Here is a 24824-nt window from a genome sequence, read left to right on the forward strand (position 1 = left end):
CTGTTAGTGTTGCTGTGGTGGGTTGACCCCAGCCCACACAGCTGCTCACTCATTTCTCCCCTCTCCCCAGTGGGATGGCAGAGAGAACAGAAACAACAAAAGTGAGAAAACTCGTGGGTCAAAGCAAAAACAATTTAATAGGTGAAGAAAAAAGATAGGATGTCACGTGATGCAAAGGCAATCACTCACCAACTCCCACAAACCGACTGATGCCAAATAGTGGCCACCTTGGAACAATCTCCCCTTCTTTGCCTTTTACCTCAGCTCTGTGCTGAGCATGGCACCATATGGTATTGGACCATCCCTTTGGCCACTTCAGGTCAGCTGTTCCCCGTGTTCCCTCACAGATTCCTGCCCATGCCCTGCCTAATTGCTGGGGGCAGAGTTGGGAAAAAGAGAAAGCCTTGATGCTGTGCAAGCAGGATTTAGCAGTAGCCAAAACACTGGCATGTTACCAACACTGTTTTAGCCACAAAGTCAAAAAAGCAGCTATAATTGACAATTCTAACAGTTACAAAGAGAGTAACTCTGAGTATCTCTCAGACCCAGTACAGTAGCTATGGTGGACCTATGTACTCATAAATTGTGAATACAACTGGTACCTCTAGAAAACAGAACAAAATGAAAGAGTGAAATACTGATTTTAAAATGTGGCTCTTTTCACTTCACATTGTGGTGCATTCTCTCACACTCAACACTCATTGCCTGACCCCACCTGTAAGGTGAGGAAGAGTAGTGGCTTTGACAAGGTAAAAAAAGTTTTCTGCATTTTCATTTTTTCTTTTGTTGCTCCCTTTTAATTTAGTTACCTTCGCTGTTTTTCTTCTTCCCACAACTTCATTTTTCTTTTTCTCCCTGGTACATTCCTTTCTTCAAGTTATCCATAACCAGTAAACCAGTAGGTTTCACTACTGCTCTCCTCCAGCTTTGGAGCCAGTGCATTATTCTCTGCCCTCCAAAGAGGTGGAATGCTCCATTGCTTTGGAGAGCCAGAATTTATCTAACCAACTGCTCAGCCCCTACCTCCAGAAATATATGCTTTAAATATTCAGTATCCTAAAAAAAATACAAGGTGTAGTCTCTTAGACAATATGCCTGATGTCTTGGACCCCTTATTTTCTGTGCTGATGCAAACTATGCTGCTTTCTGGCATTCACTTTGGCCCCACTTGATCAAAATGTATACATCTAAACATCTCAATAATATCAGGAAACCATATTTTGATAGCAATTTTAATGAACTTCAGGGAATGAATTCTTACATTAAATCAGTATTAAAAAAGGTTAGCCCAATGTCAACACAGTAACTCTCAAGGAAAAGGAGGCTTTCATAAGAAAATAGGAACAACACTGACAGTTTGATACAAAATAGCTCAGAAACATGAACAAGTATGGAGGGCTATTTTTCCTTTTTTGTACTGAGGAGATTGTGCCTGAAACAGAAACGACTGAGAGAACAAGCAGAGAAAGAGAAATCATTTGGGGTCTTTTTGTTTCTTGTATAATTAGCCACTGATCCAGTCCTGAAAGGGAGACCAGATGTTAGAACACACTTAAAAAGCCATTAAAAAAGATAAAATAAAAAAAGGAAATAGTCTTTCGATACCAACCATGGCTAGAAGGCTCTTCTCATGCTCAACAGTCATTGTCAATTGTTAATCAACAGCATGACACGCTCCTACCAATGTGACCTGCGTTATCTTACTTTGTACTCATTGGAGCAATTGAGAAACGTTATGGGAATGCTTTCTTCCCAGATGAGTTCATAATTTCACAGCTGTAGTGGGGCATATGTCTTTGTCCTTAGAACAAAGGATTAAAATAGCTCATTTCTCCTATTTAGTTTAGTTGTTGTAAGTTATTTTCTGTTGTCCTTCTCAAAGGCTTCTGGGAGAGCTGCTTGACACCAGCAACATGGAGAATCAGGACAATAGCTCTGTAAATAAACTATAAAAAGAGTTGGGCAAGCACATCTGAGGCAAATAATTTCTCTCATGAACTGGAAAGTGGCAGTGTGAGTAGGGGTTTTGATGTTTAAGGTAGACAACAGGATCAGGTATTTCTTTGGATTCTAGTCCTAACAGTTCACTGACATGTGGCCTGACTTAGAACTGAAAGAGATACATCAACATGTGTCAGTTTTAGAAAATTTTAGCTTACATATCCTATAACAGCATCACAGATTTTCCCTGAGCCCTGGTGTTCCTTAGCACGTCTGCAGAGCAACAAAAGAAAGATATTTAGAGGAAGGAGAGCCCAAAGACTCTTACAGTTACAGTAAGCTGTGCTTCAGCTGCTTTTATCAGAGGGCAGTTCTGAGTTGATGTGTGATGAGATGGAAGTGAAATATCTTCTGTTTTGTATCCATCCTGTACTACCGACTGCTGCTCCACCTCTCTAGGTGTTGAAGTTGGTACCCAACAACAGCAGTGATGCAAAGCACTCAACACTGGAAGGACAGATGAAAACTTACATCATGAACCAACACTTAATTAGGTCAGTGATCAATGCCAACAGCTAATACTGATTCAAAACCCTTCTGCAGGTTTTACATGCATTTTAAATGCATTTGGTTATGGTTGTCCTGTGTCCCAGTGAACTGTATTGCACAATAAGAGAGGAGAGTGCTGTTTTTTCTCTGGGTTGGGTTTTGTACCAGGTCCAAGCTGGCTTGGGTGTTTGATATGAGGAGAATATTCATGCCTATCTGTGACTTCTGAATTGCACTGAGCTGAGAGCAAGGCATCTGAGTCCTTCAGTCGCTCTTGTTCTCTTGGCATGTACCTACACAATATCCTGGGAAACTGACAGAGTTGATTTAAAGAATGCGATCTGTGTCTCACAATGTGTTTTATGAATAAACCACATGTATAATCTGTGTCTTTGGATTCTACTAGATGACAAGTCAGCTCTGAGATAGTGTTCTTTTATCTGCTTCCCACCTCTTCAGTGCAGCAACCTTGCTCCTGCAGCTGACCAACACAACTGATGATCTGAGAGGGCAGTTCCTGCTAGAGCTGTTAGGACAACCATGTTGGAACAGTCAGAAAGGAGTGGTACAGCAGAGTCGTACTCATATTGAGGTGGCCACTTGAGGTGGTTGTCTTGATTTCAACCCTTTTGACCTCCAGAGATGTGCAATGGTCTGTGGCTGACAAACGAATGTCTGCCAACACAGGATCCTGCTGATGACTCTTTCTAGGCCCTGCCTTCCTCCTGTTTGTTTGTTTGTGTGCTGGGCTTTCAAATTTCAGCTGGGAATTCAGTTTGGAGCTAACACAGACGATGACACAGGTAGGGTAAATGCCAGCCACAGTCTTTGGTGTCTGGACTTCTTGGAGCTGTACTTCTCCCACAGGAAAGGAGGCTGTGAAATAAATACCTGTGATGTGGTTCTGCAATGCTCTGCCTGTCTGTGCTGCTTTGAATACTTGATTTATCAGGGCCAGACACTCAACAAAAGCCTATTCTGGAATCTCAAGTGACCACTAGGACAGTCTACTCTTGTTTGCATAGCTTCTAAGTCCTTCCTCCTGGGAAGGGTCCCCTTCATAAGTGGAGTGGTTCTAAGAGCACAGGTGAGTGTCTAGGTCCAGCCCTGGCCCTCTGTGCAGCATCACAACATGCCAGTATAAAAGCATCTCCTGCAGCCTGCTTCTTTCAAATGCTTCACAAGTGGCAAGTCAGAAAACATTAGGTTTTGGTGGAAAGAAAACAGCTGTTTATTTAATTCTATTTGAATGATGGTGTGGAATTTAATTAAGCAAAGACATGAAGTATGTTGGTAAATTGTGAGTGTGTGTAGGTGGGTGTGTTGGTGGGTGTAGGGAGCATATGGAAGAACTGCAGCATGAGAAAGCAGCCAACAGAAGGGGTTTGAAAAGTCTAAAGCAGAGCAGACTTCTCTTCCCTTCCTGCATTTTAACTCTCCCTTTGGCACCGGTTCATGCTGCAACCTCATTCTCTCCCTCCTGGTTGATACATTATACTTGTATCTCTCAGTATTTGCTGTGAATGTAATTCTTGTATTTATAGTTCTAGGTCCGAAAGGGAAACACAAAATTGGCTAAAATAAACCCTTAAGTTTGCAAAGCAGCAAATGGTATGGTAAGGGGTGTGTGTGTGCCTGTCTGTGCGTGTGCGTTTGCTGCCCATGACACTTCATGCATCAATCAGGAACCATACTTACTTCATTGCTAATTGTAATTACTGTGCCCCGTTTCTGCCCAGTTGCAGAGCGAGAGGCAAGCCCCGGGCCGCGCTGTGGGGCCGCCATGGCTGCTCCGGCCCGGCCCGGCCCTGCGGCGGCCCGCGGGCGGCCCCGTGCTGTTGCGCGGCGGGAGCGGGCGGGGGCAGCATTGCCCGCGGAATGGCGGCGGCTGCCGCGGCTCGGGCGGGACCGCGTAGGGGATGAGGGAGGGGAAGCAGAGAGATGAAATCCCCTTTTCTGTGCCCCTTCGGAGTCTGTCGAGGGTTGCTGTGCGGCGTGCTCGGACGTGCCTTTACCGCCTTTCTCTTTCGGGGGAGATTGTGAGCTTAAAAAATGCGGTCAGCACCAGCAGCCGGCGACAGGGATACCTCTACCTGGGAACAGTGACAAAGGCTTCCAACCGGGATTTTTAAATTGCAAGGCGTGTAACCTGTAACGTACTTAGGAAAAACCTTGCCCTTACATTGAAACACAGGTCCAGAGTACTGGCTGGTTGGTGCTCTGAAAGTGGGCCAGGGAGTCAGAAGAGCAGCGCAGAGCAGACAGCGGAGCGGGTGCTTCAGTCGGGAGGGCCCTACGAGGCCGGCCCGACTGCCTGACCACTGCAGCGCTGACCAAAGCCAAAGCGCGTTCCTGAGGACAATGTCCAAATTCCTCTGAGACACTGACACACTTGGGGCAACAGCCACCTCTCTCCGAAGCCTGTTCTGGTGTTTCACCAGTGATGAAATCAGTTCCTCTTTGAGTAGCCATTCAAAGGCTCAGATTTTTAGGAGAGGTGTTGGGCATCAACATTCAGACTAAGTGGCATGGTGCTCTTGGTGCACCTCCTTTAAAGCCTCATATCACATGGATAAAAGAGACAAGGAATAGTGAGGATTTTTCTAACACCTTTTGCAGTAAATTGACTTTATAGTTTATTCATATAGTGTGCTCTTCTAAACTTTGGAAATCTTGGTTCAAGCTACCAGATCATAAAATATTACCTTCCTAAGAAACTTTTTGTCAAAGGTCTTTACATGACTTGGGAGCACAAATTCTACTCAGTCAAAATACAAATTGTGTTCCCAGTCACTTTGGTCATTTTGAAAGATGTGTGTGGGGCTTGGTAAAGGCAACAGATGGTATTTCACTACCGAGTCACATTGTTGAGATGCAGCTGACACCTGAGTACAATGTAAGGCTTGCTCTCACCTTGCCTTGGATCTATGAAACTTTACAGCTTGTATTTCTAAATATATCTGATGCCAATGGCACCTTGCATACCAGGTGCAAGTTTCAGCATTTTTTTCTGTGTGTTGTCTCACATACACTTATGATCTTTATCTTAACTTGAATTTCTAAGTCATGAATGCAAAAGAAGAGCTCACATGGATCTTTCCTTTTGTTGAACATACACTGAACATTATATGACAGTATCAGGGAGAGAAAGAAGAACATAAAAAAGAGGAATAGGAACCTAAAGAGGGGGAAAGAAAGGAGAAAAAAGACACACAGTGGTAATAGAGGAAGACCAGAGGCATACAATGCCTGATGATAGAAGAGAAAAAGTCGTTTTCTCAATTTTCCTGCCCTGTTTGTAGTTCTTAACTCCCCAGCTTCTGTGGAGGAGTAATATTCTAAAAATCCCGGTAGTATTAAACTCACGGCTTTCTAGTTTTGAGAATACAGAGGAAACCGTGACAATGACGGAGTAGTCCCAAAAGACAAATGTATGCCCATGCTACATACTGCTCTGTAGTGCAGAGATGGAAAAACCCAGGCAGAATCTGGACAGCAACTCTGCAGCTGTACAGGAGACAAGCCTGGGCTATGCTCTGGGATCCTGGGCCAGTCTGCACCTGCAAAAACATCCCCACCCATCCTGCAGCGGCTATATGGACTGGCAAGCAACTAAAAAGCTCTCAGTGTTGTATTTTCAAAAAAGTCTCTGTCACAACTCACCCAGGACTCAAAATTACCTCGTGAACCTTGGGCATGAAGAGCATTGGCAATGTTCTCCTTTACCATGATGTGTGCCACTTACAGGATACCTCACTGTACAGCTGTCACCGCCTACAAGAGAATCTTCACAACAATCTAATCCATATCCATTACTGTTGTCCTCATTTTACAGGACAGAAGACATCATAAATATATAACTTGTAACTGTTGCAAAATTCACTGTCAACATCAGAATTTAAAGAGTTCTTGTTTCTGAGGACTCTGCTCACACATCTGAACTCTGTTTACAGCAGAGAAAGTTCAGATTTTTTTACTTGAAATAAGGTGTCTGAGTATAGAAAAACAATTAATCTTTTAAATAGAATTAGGCATTCCAACCATTTTAAAAGATGTAAATTGCAGCAAGTTCTGCAACAGAAAAATTTCCATGGTCCAATACTTTAGGGTAATTCCAGGGAAAAAAATAATCTGAACAGAAAATCTGACCTTTTCCATAGAAAAGAAATACTTTGACCCAGGTCCCCTTATTTTTTTTTTTTTTTTTTGGGGGGGGGGGAAAGGGGGAAAGGGAAATACAACCATAGCCAAAAAAGCCCCCCGAATTCAACCCCCTAAACCGTTTAAACTGATTTACTTTCATTCAAATTGAAAATAAAATAAATTTGAAACTCTGACAGTTGTAAAGTGGAATTGAAGTCCTTTGGCCAGCTCTTTTTGTCTGTTGAAACCATGTAGCAAAAAATGTAGCCTGATATATGTACATATTAGGGTGGGCACTCAGTGTTTGAAATACAGTATGGAATTGCTCACAGCACATTAAGAATGCTCAGCAATGTGCAGTTTTAGGGTTGCATTTTATGCTGTAAGACACACTGTGCTGTTAGCAATCCTTTTTCTCTCACTAAGCACACGTTACTTGAGTTTTCTAGTTGAGCATACACCTAAATGACTTTTAACTTTTTTTTTTGAAGAGGGCCATAAATTGTCATCAAAGACAGGGATCTCAAATCAGCTGTTATTTAAAGACTATCTGCATGTTCTCAAAATCCTATGCTATCCTTACATCAATATCCTTTATAGAAAAGCAGGAATTCGGGGGATATAAAGCTATGAACCCAATTAAAGAAAGCATTACCTTCAATTTGCATGTTGAAGGTATTGTGGGGTTTTTGAAACAAAAATTCTGTCTTGTGGGGGTTTTGTGTGACATTTCTTAATTTTCTTAGTTTGTTTTCAAAGATGATTTCTTTTCATCCACTTTTTCCAAAAAGAAATAGTGGTAGCCGCCTCCACTTTGCCATACACTCTCTTTTGCTTCCTTTACAGGGGGTTGATCCACCTGTTCATTAAAAAGGGGAAAACCCGACTTTGGGGAGTGCCTGTAGAGTAGGAAAGTTGCACAGTGATATGACTCTGCCTGTGTGTGAGAGAGAAATGAAATAAAATCCAGAGCTGAAAAACTAATTCACTGTATGTAGCATAGAAGAAAAATCACGCTGAAGTCCTGAGCTAACTCACATAATGCTTTCAGGAATCAGAAAAATGACACTGTCAAAACACAACATTAGTTTTCAGAAGCCTCCAGGCAAAATTTTATTTATTTAAAGTTAGCTCCTATTTTAATAACAAAAAAGTGGCAGCATATTCTACATCAAAGAAAAAACTTTTCCTAATGTTTCCATTCCTCTTGTGAAGTACTGGAGTTGAAGTAGTGGAGCTGTCTTTCTCTAAATAATTACGTGAGTGGCAGGATCTCAACCTGAGAAAGCTTTTTGTCTGCACTGGGGACTACACCATAAAGAGAATCATCTTTGGTTTGCCTAGTCTGAGCTGCAGTACGAGATACTCAAGACTTTCAGTATTTAAACAGTTAGTTTTAAACAAGATCCATAAGAATGAAGACGAGTCCTGAATCAACATCTCGGTACACTGTAGCACGTTGACCAAGGAGGAGTACAGATAAGAAGCACATTTATGGGCTACAGCTCTCCAGTCAAGACCCATTAACCACATTCCTTGTGGCAGTACCCAGGAGAAATGTCCCTTAACAGCAGGATGGCGCACAGCTGGTAGCTTCTCTTGCATATTACCTTCATTTCAGGCATCCTCACCTTCAGACCCAGACCTTAGAGCAGTCAAAGCATTTACCATTTTATACCTTGCTGAAGGGATGAGAGATGCATTTTAAAGTTCATTTCTGGATCTCTTTCCTGGGAACTCTATTTATTCCTCTTTGTTCTTCATTCATTAATCTTTTATAGCTAGAACTAGTAATGGTGAGAAGGCAGTCCAGGGTCTTTTCCTTCAAAGACATCCCATAAATAAAGAATAAACCCCTTAGGTCCCTAGACTTGTTGTTTGCCTTTTTAGCTTGACTTCCCCACCAGTTCCTAGTAATACCATTCCTTTGGCAATAACTTCTTGTCTGTGTTTCCTTTCTATTATTTCATATCCTTTAACAACTCCTGCTTTGAACCTTAGCAGATCCAGCTCTGGAGCTGTGGTAATTTGGTTCAGTTACAAAAGGCTCTACATTTGCATGTATCTGGGTCTTGCTGCAGAACGGTTGGGTATGTGTGGGAGTAGGACTGAACTTTGTTGCAACGAGTAACTCTTACATCTGAGAAATGTATTTCTTCCTTCTGGGATCCTGGTCTTTTCTAAGCAACAAAATAAACTAATGTCAAGGCAGCTACCAGAAAACCCATGGGAATGAGCAAAGGGGAAGCAATGCTTGCATGAGCTTGCACCCCTAATGCAATGGCACAACTTCTGTCTCAGGAAAATAATGTCTTTCTTGTAAAGTGAAGGTATAGTAATAATGTGATGTATGAAGGATGTTATGGTAAGACAGTACTGTTGACAGCTGCCAGTAACAAGAGTTGCAGAAAGACAATAAAGACAGCACAGAAGAGAGATTTTTCCCCTCTATCATGGCAAAATCTAAAGTAGAACAAGTCTTCTCATGAGTAACAGAAAGTAGTGACTCGATGGGTCTTTGGGGTTGAAATGGGTCTGGATGGGGCTTTGAGGTTGAAAACTGCTTCTTCTGCCAAAGCAAATAGCACTACTTGGGGACTGTGGAGAGTGGAGGAGCTCTTCTCCCAGCAGCATAACCTGAGACCTGCCTACACTCACACCGTGCAGGGGAGGCCCCCAGCACGTGCGTGGCTGTCCCAGTGATGGCCCAAGAAAATTTTATGTGATGGACTTGTAAAGCATCTCAGGATCATCAGGGATGAATCATGCTGTAAAATGTATCATTAATGTTACTAGATGTATTACAGAGTTCTGTGATCTGAGACTGCTGCAGGCAGTGTGCTGGGAGAAAAGCTTTCCAGATTGTGCTCATGCAAATTTCTGTCTGTGATCGCATTCGTTCTGGTTCCCACTACAACATTACTTTCACACTCATGTGTGCTGCTCACTCAGTCTAAACTTTTTGTTATTGCAGGTTGTATGACTACAACATAGCATCCCTTTGCCAACACCTTTACAAGGGTGAGAAAACATACAAATATGGGAACAAAGGCACAAGAAATCTAATGGATATGCTTAAACTTTCCCAGGAAAGGGGTAGTGTGATCCTAACCTTTGCCTCCTGACTTGAACACATGCCCTAACAGGCTACTAGACTGGGGTAGCTGTCAATTTGTTCATGGCATTTAGTTCAGCTTTTGTTCTGAACCATTATTTTATTCTGGACTGGGAATCCTTATAATTCAGAGAAGAATTTCTGAAAGCTGGGAAAAGCAAATGTGAAATCTAACCTATTTTGAGTCCATCCTGTTGTACTGTGGACAGTAAGTCTCATCAACCATATTAAATTGTGCAAACAGTATTTTGAAATTATTTAAGATTGATACAGTCACAAAACAGCCATATAATAGGAGATGGAGGATGAACAGACATATCCAACAAATGTTTTTTAAACATTGCAAGTGAAATGGAGAGCCAAGGCAATGGCAAGGAGACCTAGGGCCAGTGACATATCCTGTTAGAAGAGCCTCAGAACAACCAGACTGTTTGGGAATGTAGGAAAAAACCAGGCAGTGCTCTAAAAAATGAGAAAAGCAGGAAATCACAGGCAAATCCTAATCATGAATTAATCCAACAGAAATCAAATCCAAGAAATTGTGAGCAATGAATCGTCAGTAAAAGGGCACTTGCATGTAACATATGAGTTCAATTCACAGGTACCCAGTCTGTTTTTTAAAATTAAAATTTAAAGTAGGTCAAAAATATTCAGTGTGCAGATGAAAGTTGAAAAAAAGAAGCTTTCACAATCTCAAGTCTGTATTTTGAATGTTTGTCTAATACATCAACACAGGCTGGCTTGCCAGAAATATTAAAGTACAAGTAAAAAGATCATAAATTAGTAAATTGTCAAGTATTCTTAATATGTATTGTCAATGCCAGACATTTATAATAGTAAAAGCAGGTTACTTAAATAATAAGTGCCAGTTAGTACTCAGAGAGCTCAGAACAGTTTTACTTTAATACATAGAACAAACTAGGTTTGCTTCAGCAAACCCATCCTGAAAGAAATAACAAAGATTTGACTTGGACACATGAAAGGTTTCTGTATTTTAGGATTTCAGTGTTCATTTAGAGAACTATTACACCATGCACTAGAAATCTTGTATTAAACCAATACATTCATTTATTTGAAATAAAATTTTTATTCAATCACTGTATTTTGATAGACTAGGCTCTGCACATAGACAGGAGATAATGGATTGAACAGGATGTCCTTGAAGGAGAAGAGCGGCTTCAGACTACCTTCCTAATACTCAGGAGACATCCTGCTTCCAGTGCTCATCAGACTTCTGAAGGCTAAGAGGAAAGATGCACCCATGCTATCCGGTGTAACAAATCAGCTCCTGAATTACCTAACTGTAAAACTCACGGGGAAAAAAATTAAATAATCTCTGCTTAAAATATCTCAATGTCATTTCAAAATCTATTTAGGAAGATCAGCTCTGGTGCCTTTATAGCAGCTTAGCCATGTGCATTGTAAAGGCTCACTGGTACTGTTGCCATCACTGGGTTTTGAAATGAGTACAGCACAAAGTTACTAAATCAGTTTTGGTCTTACAGTGCCATTTGGTCATACTTTCAAGCAATTAAAGAAATTTATATACAGAGACTTTTAAAAGGAGGCAGGAGACAAAATTTTATGGACACAGAGACCTATAACAAGACAAAGAGTACTTTTTGGAAAAAAAGAAGCAGAGAAGATGTGCAAGACATATTATAGCACTTGTTAAGCAGAGAAATGAAAAATTAAAACCTTGAGTTACATTTTTAAAGACATTTTCCCACCCATTACATAGCCCTTCTGTGTTCTGAGTGCTGGAATCAGCCAACTTTTTGTGTCATAATAAGCATACAAAACATTTTCCTGCAGGCTTAGTAAAAATCAGAGAAACAGAAGAATTTATGTGGATACAAAGTCCTCAAAACCAGTGTCTTAGCACATATGGGAATTTATAGTCTCAAGATTAAAACTTGCTGGGGTAATCACTCCACCAATCTTGCTGTGAAAAAAATCACCACAACAAAAAATAAACACAGCAAAACCCCCCTGCATCTGAATTTTGAGTATCGATGTCCTTCCCTCTTTTCACTAAACCATATGTATGTATATAGGTGTGTGTGTGGATGTCTGTACCCATCTCCCCACCTCACTTCTTCAGCTACCACTTTGTTACAAAGAAAGTGAAAAAGAGCTCTGCTGAAACATCTTATTCAGACTAGGACCCAGTCATTCTGATGCAGTAAGGCAGATAAAATGGTGCTATTTCTCTCTATTATAAAAGTCTAAGGCCTCTCTATGGCACACCACTTTACTCACCTGCCTTGCATATCAATGTTGCACAAATGGCCGTGTTCATACTTAAAACAGCATAGACTGAGCTTATAGTTTTAGTCACTCACACCACTCAGAAACTGTTTGAAGCCTCTCTAGGAGAAAAAGTCAGCAAACTATTTTTTTTTATGTATTCACAATTTAAACCTGTTGAAGTTCTATTTCTCTCTCTCAAAAAAAGGGAAAAGGTTTGCTTTCATTTGAGAGAAAAATAAAAGATCACACTGTTTTTCAGACCAATGTATTCTGTTACCATTTCTCAATGCAGCTCTACTGGGGAAAAAAAAGCAGGCTAGTTTGAGTCATGAATCTTGTAGGAAGACTTGCAGGAAAAGCTGGTTTCTTTGGGAGCAAATATCCTGCCACCTTAAAATATCTAGTACAGTACAAAAGCTAAGATCAATGTGTTTCAGTATCTTTTTTAAACTCATGATGAAAACAATGACTGCTACAGGAGACACAGTGAAACTTATGCCATCTCTTTGGTTTCCATATGCATCAATGAAAAAATAAGCTTCATCCTTATCTCTCTGAAAGTACATCTTCTCTTATAGTCCACTGTGTCTCTGGCCCATGGGCACTCCACACTGAGAGAAATAAAATACTGGTATTTCCAGGGGGAAGGGAGAAAATGATTTTGCCTTCTAAAAGAGTAGAATTCAAATAACCAGGCACATCCAGGTATTAACAAGTCCTTTTCTGATCGTGGGAAAGAGCGAGGATCAAATATGTGTAAGTCTAACCTAAAAATGATCCTGAATACTAATCAACTAATGTATTGTTAACAGATTCATCCCTTTTTCCTTAAGAAATTTAATACAACCATTTATTTATACACCGTTACATAAAAAACTCTTTGCTTTGTCCCTTTCAAAAATATTTAAAGATCTGAGAAAAAAGTAATTCTTACTAAGGAACATGGCAGCTCTGCTATATTATTGGAAGCAATAGTAAGGAACAATAACATTTAACAGAGTCTAATTTCAAATATTGATCAGCATAGTATGCTGGGCATGCAAAAGTTCTAACAGGAAGATCCTCTTATCTTTAGTCACTTGTTTTATATCAGGTGCTGCCAAGTGCATTTCTGATAGTGGGTAGGAAAACTAAACTGGAGTGCTAGGTCCACCTCTTAGTCACCTCACATGTCCTGCCATGCAGCTGGCTTCTGTGCAGGTATCTCACATACATGCTGGTGGGAGAGAAGGATAACTGGAGTGCTGGTCTCCTAGCTCCAGTGCTCACACTCTGGAAGAGAAGCAGTGAGAATATAGACATGTGGAATATAGGCAAAGCAAAGATGTGATACCCATTCTTGAAGGTTTAATTTCTAGTCTTTGTCTGAAAGTAAGATTTTTCTGCAGTGTGTTACTGCTTCAAGCCAAGTCCAAAAGGCTTTCTTTTCTATACTGACCTTATGTAATGAGTAAAATATCTGTGGCAATGAAATTGACAGGAGCTTCACTTGTGTGTCTGAGCCGGTTGTTAGTGAAAGCAGTGGTAAAACTCCTGATGATTTTCTGGAGAACACTGAAGCCTTCAGTCTATGGTGGCACTGAATACTGGTAGCTGGTAGCTACCTGAATGTTGGTAGCTCTTTAATAAGAGCTGTCTACCCAATGTAAAACACAAAAATACCCCTGGGCCAGAAAGCAGGATGGCAAATCCTACTGTCTGGCCATCGTTTCCATTATTTGTTTCAGTAAAATGTGCATACTAAATACTACTCTGAGTAGTTCTTCCCCAGTGCTAGAAAATGGTTAAAATCTGGCCGCAAATAGAGTTTTCATGAGTTGGCCCGAAGTGAGTAAATTCAACATATAATTGAAAGGAATCCAATCCTTAAAACAGTATTGGAGGTAATATTCTAGTTTCACCTCCATCCAAATGATCTAAAGTTATAATTGGTGTATAGTAACCAGGCCTAAAATATCAAAGAACCAATGTGATCAGACCAACTGCATCTTCTAAAAGTCACCTGCTATAACCTGCAGGCATCTAAAAGTAAGCCAGAAAAAAGTACACTATTTTTAAAAGAAACCTTTATTCTTCATACAAACCTAACTCTGTCACATATCATGAGGCATCATTAACAAGCTAATATGTCTGCTTAAATCAAACAGTATTTCTCCATGAAAGTATCCAACAGAGTTAGTATCGACCCTTTTCTTTGTTCTCTCCTGGATGGAATATATGTGCATTTTGATATCAACTCATCTCCTTTTAACTGCTAGCTCAGCCAGCATGTTATATGAATAACATCTTTGCCAGGTAAATCCAGCACAGGTACTAAAATCAGAGCTGGGGTCTTCTCTTCCAAATATTTTTCAAGGTATTCTTGCAGTCCTAGAATAGAAACAAAACAGTTAATGAACCCCCTTTGTCTTATTGTGTCCTCTTACAAATTATTTCTAAATACTTTTCTGAAAATTGATGTGGAGTAGCAACTATCAAAAGGAAGTGAAATGCAACTCTTAAGTTTTCACTTTACATAGAAGGAAAATCTCCCACCTCCTTTTTGATTAATTTGAGATTAACTTTAGATGTCACCTAAGGCCAGAATTCAGCAAAACAGTTAAATGTATATTTCTCAACCTCAAGTGAGTGAGTTGATTACAGATAGAGGGAGCTGAACTAGAGCAGGTAGTAAAAATAACAAAAGGCTGGTTGAAATTCAGTTCTTTGTCATTTTTGATATTTGGATGATCAGCACATAGTTGTCTGTAAATGAAACTCTTCTCTCAAGTCCCATTGTGGTGCATGGACCATTTTCAAAAACTTTATGAACTTGATTTCAATTTGTAATCAATGGATGAGTGCCATCTTGAAGACATAATTGAGGAAGTCCAGGAATGGCAACATATATGACTGAATATCTGGAATTACAGTAAGATTCCAGATACAGTAAGATGCTAAAAATACAGAATCTGGCTATGAGAAGCTATAAAGGGACTGGTATGTGTTGCAGAAGTTTGCAAATTTAAAAGTCCATTATGGGAGCAGAATTAATAATTGAGAAGATCTAATTGGAATACAGAAGAAAAGTAAAGAATGGAAAATTTAAACTTGGCATCATGACATTTTTGGTCGTGCTCAGCGTCAGTGAACATGCTGGAAATCAAGCCACAAAGAACCGTAATGAAAACTACAAAAAACCCGCTGAATGACCCAGAAAAGACAGTTTCCTAATGATAAGGTATAGCCTGCATAGGTTCTTGTTTCAATAACTTATTTCTGTCAGCAGCTTCTGGGATTATGGCAATTCTTTATAACACTAAGCAATCTTGGCTAGAAAGGGTGTAAAGAGGGCAGAACTTGCAGACTGTCAGAGCTTTTTTTTTTTGGCGTCACTGCCTGTGAAACTGCGAATAGGCAGTTCAGTCGAAGTGTTACCTCATCCAGGATAAAACAGGAATTTTGCAATTGTATTCACTGAAGCCAAAACTCCTCTCTTTTTATCTGGCAGCAGCAGCATAAATTAATGTAATAATGGCAATGCTGCCTACAAAATATTGCAAAGACAGTACTAGTCTTCTGAAATTCTGCTGCCTTCCTTTGTATCATTGACATTGGAGGTGAAGACAGACAAGGGTGAGCCAAAGATCAACAGTCACCTCAAAGGTCAAAGGACTTCTTCATCTGGTGTGTAAAAAGGAACTCATTCTCTGTAATACAGATATTCAGCAGTGACCCCTAATTAACTATCAACTAGCATTTTACTTCTAAAATTTGACTTCAGAAAACTTTACAGCTATGCTGACTCAGAAGGCATTAAGTGGAAGGGGTAAAGGTAAGCCACCTCAAAATCACTGATTCCATCCTATTAAAATTACCTTTCCTTTTTTTCATCCATTAAAATTGTGAAAATACAATTTCAGACTTCAACATTTCTTCACAGGCTTAGAAGTGCTAAAAGCTACCAGAACAAGTCCAGGTATTCCTTTTAAAGGGAGAATTTGAAAATGGGGCTATCTGGAAATAGAACCTCATTCTTTTGTGGCTTTGAGGTGGCCAAAATAGCCATAAATATTCACATTTGGACATGCCCTAGTGGACTTGCTTGCCAACCAGGAAGAGCTACCTTTCCTGAAGACCAGTGCCTTTTCTATTGCCAGTGCCTACTTGCATAAATGAAATGTGGATAAAAATATGGGACATATGCCTCTAAATATTTTACTGTACTTACAAATCAATTCGTTTGATATGAAAGCAGTGCAACTTAGATGTGCATCTTTAAACACTTAAAAATTGTGGATAAAAGTCTGCTCATGCAAACTTCCCCTGAAAAGCAGAGACTAGGTCTTCTAAAACAGTAAAATTGTATTCTAAGGTCTCACAGAAGAAAATGCACAATTAGTAAATCTGTGGCAACCTGTGCAATTACAGAAAAATAAAATTTTGACAGCTATATATTTTACCTGCTATAATAAGTTAGTCCAAATCTTCCAATATTAACTGTATATTTTTAATTATGGGAAATTAATAAAGACACTATATTTTTTTCAGTCATTCAAAATATGCTTTTAGATAAATAAGAGCCTCAGCCATGAGTGTTTTCTGAGTATGTAACTCTTTGTTTGAATACAAAGATTTCAAAAATGTTCTTCCTTTATATCATACACGGAAATGCTTGCTCAGTTGTGTGCCATACTTCTGGAAGTTGATTTTAAAAGCAAAAACAAGTAAAGGACAGAGGGTTACAGTGAGTGTGCTTACTGGAGCTTTAATAGGAGCTATAGATGACTGATGTCAGTCTTAAAGTTATTTAAACTGCCCTGATACAGAATGTTTAAGTACAAGCAAAACCAGCTGATTATCAAACAGCAAACAAGTGGTGTGCATTGTGGATGTTTTCATATCCTGTGACAGTCCAACGTGCTAGCCACGTTGCAGCACACTTGCAGTTTCATGGAGACCAGCTAGGGGACTCCTGAGGTAACAGAAGTCAACAGGGAAACATCAGGGAAATACCTCAAAGAAATTAAGGGGTGTTCCTCTAGGAAGCTGACACAGCTGACAGCTGTACACCAATGCACGCAGCGTGGTGTAAACACAAAGAGTTGGAAGACACCATTGCTGCTGAAAATCTATGTCCTTGTTGCCATTACAACACAGCTCAAGGTGGGTCCATGGGAATCTCATGAGGTTTAATAAGACCAAGTGCTGGTGCTGCACCTGGTTCAGGACAACCCCTGGTATCAACACGGGCTAGGGATGAACACATCGAGAGCAGCCCTGCCCAGAAAGACTTGGGGGTGCTGCTGGGTGAGAGGCTGGACATGACCCAGCCATGGGCACTGGCAGCCCAGAGAGCCAAGTGTGTCCTGGGCTGCATCCAGAGCAGCGTGGGCAGCAGGGAGAGGGAGGGGATTCTGCCCCTCTGCTCTGCTCTGGTGAGACCCCACCTGCAGTGCTGCATCCAGCTCTGGGGTCCCAGCACAGGAAGGACATTGGTCTGTTGGAGCAAGACCAGAAGAGGGTCACCAAGGTGATCAGAGGGATGGAGCACCTCTCCTACAAGGAAAGGCTGAGAAAAATGGGTTTGTTCAGCCTGAAAAAGAGAAGGCTTCAGGGTGACATAATTGTGGCCTTCCAGTACCTAAAAGGATGGAAAGATGGAGAGGGACTTTTTACAAGGGCATGTAGTGATAGGACAAGGGGGAATGGCTTCAGATTGAAAAAGAGTAGGTTTAGGTTAGATATTAGAAAGAAATTCTCTACTGTGAGTGTGGTGAGGCATTGGAACTGGTTGCCCAGAGAAATTGTGGATGCCCCAGCCCAGGAAGTGTTCCTGGCCAGGTTGGATGGAGCTCAGGGCAATCTGGTCTTGTGAAACATGTCCCTGCCCAAGGTGGGGGGTTTGGAACTGGATGATCTTTAAGATCCCTTCCAGCCAAAGCCATTCTATGATTCTATGATTATAAGTACATGAAATTTGCTCAAAACAGGTGAACTTCATCCTGCAAGATGGATCCCCCTGCTCCCAAATGATCCACAGAAGTTCAGGGAGCAGGTTCCATATGAAATTTCTTCTGGCATTACCATCTATTTCTGCTATTCCTTTGTTAAGACAGGATACTGAAATCAATAATTTGATGATCTCTTATGTTGACTTAGCAGCCCTTCCATATAATGTGGCACAAACTAAGACTGTAAGCCCTTGTTTTTAAAGGTGCTTTTCATACTAGGTAGAAAAATGTCCTGAGAGCTCCTAAAGGGTCATTCCAAATGATTAGGAGGGTGATTTTTACATCTTTGCTGTCATTGGCCTCAGCAGGATTTAGGCAGTATCAGGTAAGGCCACAGAATCCACTTACATTTTCAAAATCAGGTCCTTGTTATTGTTGCCATACTCTTGCTTCACTGTATATCTGCAAGGGAGTAGTAATCTAATAGCTCATATGAAAAAGGAAAATGGTAGCAAAAAGGGAGATCACTTTTAGCCCAGTACGTAAAAAATCACTTTCATATTACAACTACTATCTTTCCTTCACTTTTTAACCAAAAGATATTGTTACATTGCTTAGAGCAGGTTTTTAAATCCCTGAGCTAATAAAGCTCCATTGCTTCTGCAGCAGAGATCTGACATGCTGCATGTACTTTGAAAAGATGCATCACAGGGGATCAGGTTCCTAACAGTTGACTAAGAGTTCCAGTCCCAAAAGATCTGCCCCTGGTGTGCAGAACACTTAACCCTTCGACCAGTACCAACATGACTATTCACAAATTATTGATGTCCCTAAATCCCTGGCAGATTGCAGACAGTTCTTGTCTCCCTTGAAGCCAAAGCATATGGTCACTAATGAGATGGATTAAAAATACATATACACATTCAGGGCTTTGTCACATGAGTGTAAAGCCACAGAAATGTTAGAAGGTGATTGAACTGGACTGAACACTGTTAAATACATGATTAGCTTGTTATGGGTCGTTTCCATTGATCTATATATGGTTTCACAGCATAGTTTAATTAAAGCTGCCTGGAACAAGCCTCTGCCTTAAATGATCAGGCAGTGCAATGAAAAGGTGGAACACGAGGAACTGGAGACACCTCTCCCTTTCTTAAACATCCAGCTGACTGTCTCTGGTGTACAACCACAGCAAGCACGGAAACTGTGCTTCCAAATGTTGTCTGTTTTTACAGTCCAGGGTTTTTCTAACATTTTTCTTTATATAAAATGATGTAGTGTGATACAAGATTTTGAAAAAAAACCTGCACAGTTTGCTTGCTTCATTGCAATTCATACCTTTCTATCCAAAATAAAATCAAACCCAGTAAACAAGAATATACTGTTGGAATATAAAAGGGAGTCACCTGGCAAAATAGGATTTTGTGCTGGGGTTTTTTGCTACAGCTGTGAAGATTTTAAATGACAATATGAATATTTTTCGAAGTCCAATACTTGGCTTTTCATATGGCGTCTTATGTTTCTGTTTGATGACATTATTTATCTGAACATAAGTTAAGCAGCTGCTTTGAATTGCAGGGGAAGTCTGTTATAGCCAATGTTACATGAGACAAATGACCAGTAGGATTTTGGATAAGGCTGTGAAACCACTTTAAATCTGTGATTTCCTAAGCCAGTCGTTGGAACTGTGACTATAAAATGACTTTTGTTCTTTGCTACATAACTTTCAAAACATAATCTGTGTGGTTGAGATTTTTTAAACTATGTCTAGATTTCTCTCCCTTCTTTCAATGTCAACAATTGATGAATGAGCTTTTCTGTTGAATGGTAAATACACAATACCATTTGTTAACAGAAAAAGTAACTGGTATAATTTAGACTTCAAAAAAACCCCCAAATTTGCTGTTTCAGGCTTATTTGTAAGTATACATACCCCAAAATTAAAAAAAAAAAAGAAATTACAGAGGGAATTGTAGTTGTGTTTGGAACTCAAGTCATATGCCTGGTCAGTTGCCAAAGCAGCCAGATCTGCATGTCTGTATCTGCAAACAATTCTTTCATAAAAACTTATCTCCACGAATTCCTCACATTACATTTCAGGTTGTCTTGCAATTTATGAACCCATCTATACTGACAGACTTCTTTCTTCTCATACTAAACAATGTAACAATGAAAACACCTTTTTCAAGTAACCATATAACAGATGAACATACAGCCTATACTGAAAGCACCAAGGCCAATGTTAGCCATCCCCTTTCAGCTTGTTCCTAATACTGGATACCATTTTAGATGACTGCAACCTCTTCTGTGAAGGATATGGTTATTAGGATCCAGACTGATAGGATTCTGTCACTTTGGACATAGAAACAGAGCAACACTTAACCCAGCAGAGCATTCACCAAAAGAAACCACGGAATCACAAAATAGTTTGAGTTAGAAGGGATCTTTAAAGCTCATTTAGTCCCACCCCCTGCAATAAGCACAGCCATCTTCAACCCGACCAGGTGCTTCAGAGCCCCATTCAACCTGACCTTAAAAGTTTCCAGGGACGAGGCATCAATCACCTCTATGGGCAACCTGTTCCAGTGTCTCACTGCCCTCATTGTAAAAACTTCCTCACATCTAGTCTGAATCTACCCTCTTTTAGTTGAAAACCATTACTCCTTGGATAAGGAGCATCACTACAAGCCCTATTAAAAAGTCTCTCCCATCTTTCTAATAAGCTCCCTGTATATATTGAAAGGCCAATAAACAGTCTCCCAAGAACTTTCTCCAAGCTAAATAACCCCAACTATCTCAGTCTTTCCTCACTGGAGAGATAAGTTCCACTCCTCTGGCCATTTTAGTGGCCCTCCTATGGACCTACTTCAACAGGTCCATGTCTTTTTTGTGCCAAGAGAAAAATCTGCTATAAAGAGAAGACTAGTGCTCTGTTACATTTTACTGCTAGTCCTGTTTGTGCAGTGGACTTCTTGTACCTTTGGAATCTATCCCAAACCTAGAAGTTCTAGTAATGTTTTTAAGCAGGCTACAGTGAAAACATAATGAAAGTTGCTCTAGGCTTGACGGGTACCCACAGGAGTTGTAGCAACTCTTCCTACAGCTGAGCAGATGAAAGGAAATGAGGAAAATGAGCTGTGTTTCCCTGCATGCCATACTGGTAACTCCTGCTCTCAGATTTAGTGAGGAGAAGTTGTGAGCGCAAAAGGCAGCAGTCATGGACCTTACTGTTCATGTGAGATACAAGAAAAATGAGTGATTGGCTTAATCTATACCAGTAAGTTAGTCAGGATGCCTGAATGCTGCACCACCAGCAGCAAGAGGAGAGGGACTGCTGGCATAAAATGACCAACTCTGAAGGAATCTAGATGCCGCATCTTCCTCTCCCAGCCTCACAATCCTCTCTGCTGTTCCTCTGCTTCAACAGGAGGGTGTGGGAAAGAAAAAGGGCTCCCTCATAATCAGGGAGAGCATTAACATTTACAGGAACCTCACTTTTCTAGAGCTGAGTCACTTGGCTGAGTAACTGTACAAGTCTTTTTAGACTGTAGCTCATGCATTTTTTTAGCATCTGAAAGAAAATTAGTAGACAGAACAGTTATTTTTAGTATCGGTTTGATAGTGGGCCTGTCAGCCTTGGTGATGCATCTCTTTTATCAAGCTGCCACAATACCTTGTTTTGTTTTCAGAGCAAAGTTTGATTAAAGACCAACTTCAGAAATGTTACTCACTGTGGGCGTTAATTAGTGCTTCCTGGCCTCTGCAGGGTCTATCTTATGATCCGTTTCACTTACTAAACCCTGTAATTCAATTTACATGAAGATGGGAATGAACCAACCCCCTTCTATTCTTCTGAAGGCTTCTGTTTAACTTAGTCCTGAAAGAACCTCTCTCCTATCATTCCCTAATAAGGAATTCTAGTTTCTAGCCTTTTAAAATCAAAATTAAAGCAATACTTCACATCTATACTCTTTTTATATGAACTGTGAAGGAACTTCAGAAGGGGATAGGTAAACTTTAGGAAGCCTTTGCTTCCAAATAGTGTTTTTAGTGGTGCCCAAGTATACTGTGCATCTTAGGAAAAACTGGTAAACATCTTTTTCTCTTCCTCTGCATCTTTATGGGAGTGGAGCATTGTCATTCTGTACGAGAAGGTCGCTGGTGTTGCCCTCCTCCTCTCTCATTAGCAGACAAGAAAAGCCTTTTGTCTTTCTGAAAGCAAAAGGCAAGCTACTAGGTCAAAAATATTAAAGAGGTGGTTGATGACAAAAGACTTAATAGTACTGGCAGGTAAAAAGTAGCAGATGGAAGTGAAATTTATAACATGATAAAAGTAAAATTAGGAACTACTGAATAAAATGAATGAAAAGAAAATGCAATTGGGGTACTACACAAATACAAGCAGAAAAAAAATTAAAAAAAGAAACAGTCCAAAAGAAAACCTGACTCAGGTACACTGAGTATTTGAAACTAGGTTGAAAAAAACATGAAACCAGTACTAAAGAGACCAAACCTGTAAAAGGGAAGATGGTCTTTTTTTTACAGTAGACAGCCTGCACAGGAAAACTGAGGCTGGGTGAGGCAACATATTCAAGCAGAGTTCATGGACACTACCATCTTAAAACATCCTCTTCCAAGTATACATTCTCTCATGAGCTTCCTGCTAAATTTTGAAACCTAAACTTCATCTTAGTTATAGTATGGACTTAGCTGGCAGGGATGCTTCCTAAAGTTGTACAGTGTGACAGATACACCAGAAATGATGAGAAGGAAAGAAAATAGGGCAATGATAATCATAAAATAGATGAATATTTACAACAATTACAATTTCAGATCCAAATGCCATCCCTAAAAAAGGTGTAAGCCACCCAACTCTCTCTGGATATAGAGAAGTTACCTTCCAAAGTGCACACAATACCAGTCCAATGAGGTATTTTATCATGCATATCAACAGCAAGTAGCGGAAATAAATGTGACTCTTTTAAAGATAAACACTTGTTGCTGAGCTCCTCTGCATATTAGGGCTGTTTCTCAGTAGAAAGAATTAAGATTTGGCTTCCATAATAATTCTTTCAAGCTGCTGGCTACAGCTTAGAAAATAGCAGAACATGAAAACTCATAGCCGTGTGTTTTCCAATGTTCTGTTTTTAGTCATGTCCTATATACAGATTGAGAATCAGCCTATACAAGGTTATAAATGTGCACTTTTGTTTAAAATGTCATTAGCCTTCTGCACTAAATAAAGAAACACTTAAGCATGCCCTTCCAATGCTCACAGTGAGTCTAAATATAATTTCAAAGAGAATGGAGGACTGAACTTTACGAGTACAATCACTCAGAGAAGAACTTGTGCTTTTTCTAAAACCATGACAGAATGCAAAGATCATGAGCTGGTTTTCCCTGCGTGCTATCCTTCAACCCTGTAACGATCCAATCTCTTTATGGGGTGGATGGTTATTGAATTTGTATGCCAGCTGTGTCCAGAATCTCTGGGGAGGATGGGCTGTAGTGACGCCAAGCAGGGATGAGTTATGAATGGAGACAGACTATTACAAACATAGGAAGTAGTAAAGACCCATTTTTCAGGAGGCATTTAAGAATGCACTTCACAGTATGTGTATATACTTGTTCACTCATATAGTCTCACCTGAATGTGCCTATATGGGCAGATAGAACCACAGGATTCACTAGAGGCTCACACACATGTTTTTGTTGTACTCTAAATCAGATAAACATGTACTTTACTTTTCTTTTCCAGACTAGTTGAAAACTTGGTGTGAAAATGATCAACTGCAACAGCACCTGTGCAGTAATTATGGAACTTGGTTTTTCACCCTTAGGTCACTTTGCAGCTACTGACTCTTGGCCCATAGTCCAGGAGCATGAGATGGGCAGATTTGCAAGCTGTAGGACAGTTGGTTGCTGTGCCCTCCAGGTAGGGTTGGGGACATTGGTGGGGCAGTGTGTGTGGGAAGCCCGGCTGTGCCTGCTGGTAATGCAGGAACTTTTATCTCTAGGGCCTGTCAATCTGGCACCTTTCACAAGTGTTAAATTCACTTAAGTATATTTTTTAAGAAGCTGTCATGAGACATACTGAAGCAAATATGTCCTTCGGTGGTTACACATGGACTAAGTTGTAACAATGTTTGTGAAGTGCTTTGACATCCCCAAGTGATATGTTTGGTACAGCTTCCACATTTGTTCGTTTATTCAAGTCTGCTAAATAGTCTTCAAAGCCAGTGGGTTAAAGAAATACCTGACTGGACACAATGCATCCAAAAGGCCAGACCACAGAAAGATGTTCATATAACTAGAGGACACCACATACATCTGCTGGTAGGAGAATTTAGTCTACAAATAATAGAAAAGCTTTCTAAAAGATGTTGTGGTAAGCATCTTTTGACTGAGTACAGAGATCATATGGTCCTTGCTTTATGTCAAGTTAAGCCGTGATCATTTAAAATAATACTGATGGAATAATTGTTTTCAGCTTCTAGGCCAGATTCTCAACAAGTATAAATGGTAGCTATGCTAATTTACACAAGGTACATTGAGGACCTTGCATGGTAGATTACATATTTATATATAGTATCATGTGCAAACTAATGAGGTTATTTCTAATGTTTACCATTGTAAAGAACTCTGAAACTTTAAATCAATCTCCTGCACTAATGTAAACAGTGTATTCTAACAGAAACAGATAAAAGTGCACCAAACATGTTAAATACATTATTAGGTCAATGAAGATCATTCATATTGATCCAGGCCTGGCTTCACAGCAGTTTAATCAAAGCTTCCTGGAAGATGTAACAGTGGTCATGGCATTCACTGCCTTTTGTGCTGACTCAACAAATGACTAAAATTTCATTACTGCTGCAACTGACAACTTA

At 40.1% G+C, this 24824-nt stretch overlaps 1 protein-coding gene across 5 annotated transcripts in view; it reads right to left on the bottom strand.

Moving 5' to 3' along the window:
* LOC121672766 (zinc finger protein 770-like) overlaps window positions 1-24824 on the bottom strand; it is a 110381-nt gene that overhangs the window by 33433 nt on the left and 52124 nt on the right. For 2 of the 5 annotated variants that reach the window (XM_042045576.1, XM_042045579.1), the window contains one exon: window positions 7718-14371. The exons of the other annotated variants lie outside the window; for them this stretch is intronic. In XM_042045576.1, the coding sequence (XP_041901510.1) occupies window positions 14256-14371 (116 nt within the window). In that variant the 3' untranslated portion in view covers window positions 7718-14255. Of the gene's footprint in view, window positions 1-7717; window positions 14372-24824 lie in introns of those variants that run through there. 5 annotated transcript variants of the gene reach the window in all.

Source organism: Corvus kubaryi, unplaced genomic scaffold (genome assembly GCF_017639235.1).
Source record: "Corvus kubaryi isolate FWS band 111438036 unplaced genomic scaffold, C.kubaryi_AGA036_p1.0 64946, whole genome shotgun sequence".
Classification (NCBI taxonomy): domain Eukaryota; kingdom Metazoa; phylum Chordata; class Aves; order Passeriformes; family Corvidae; genus Corvus; species Corvus kubaryi.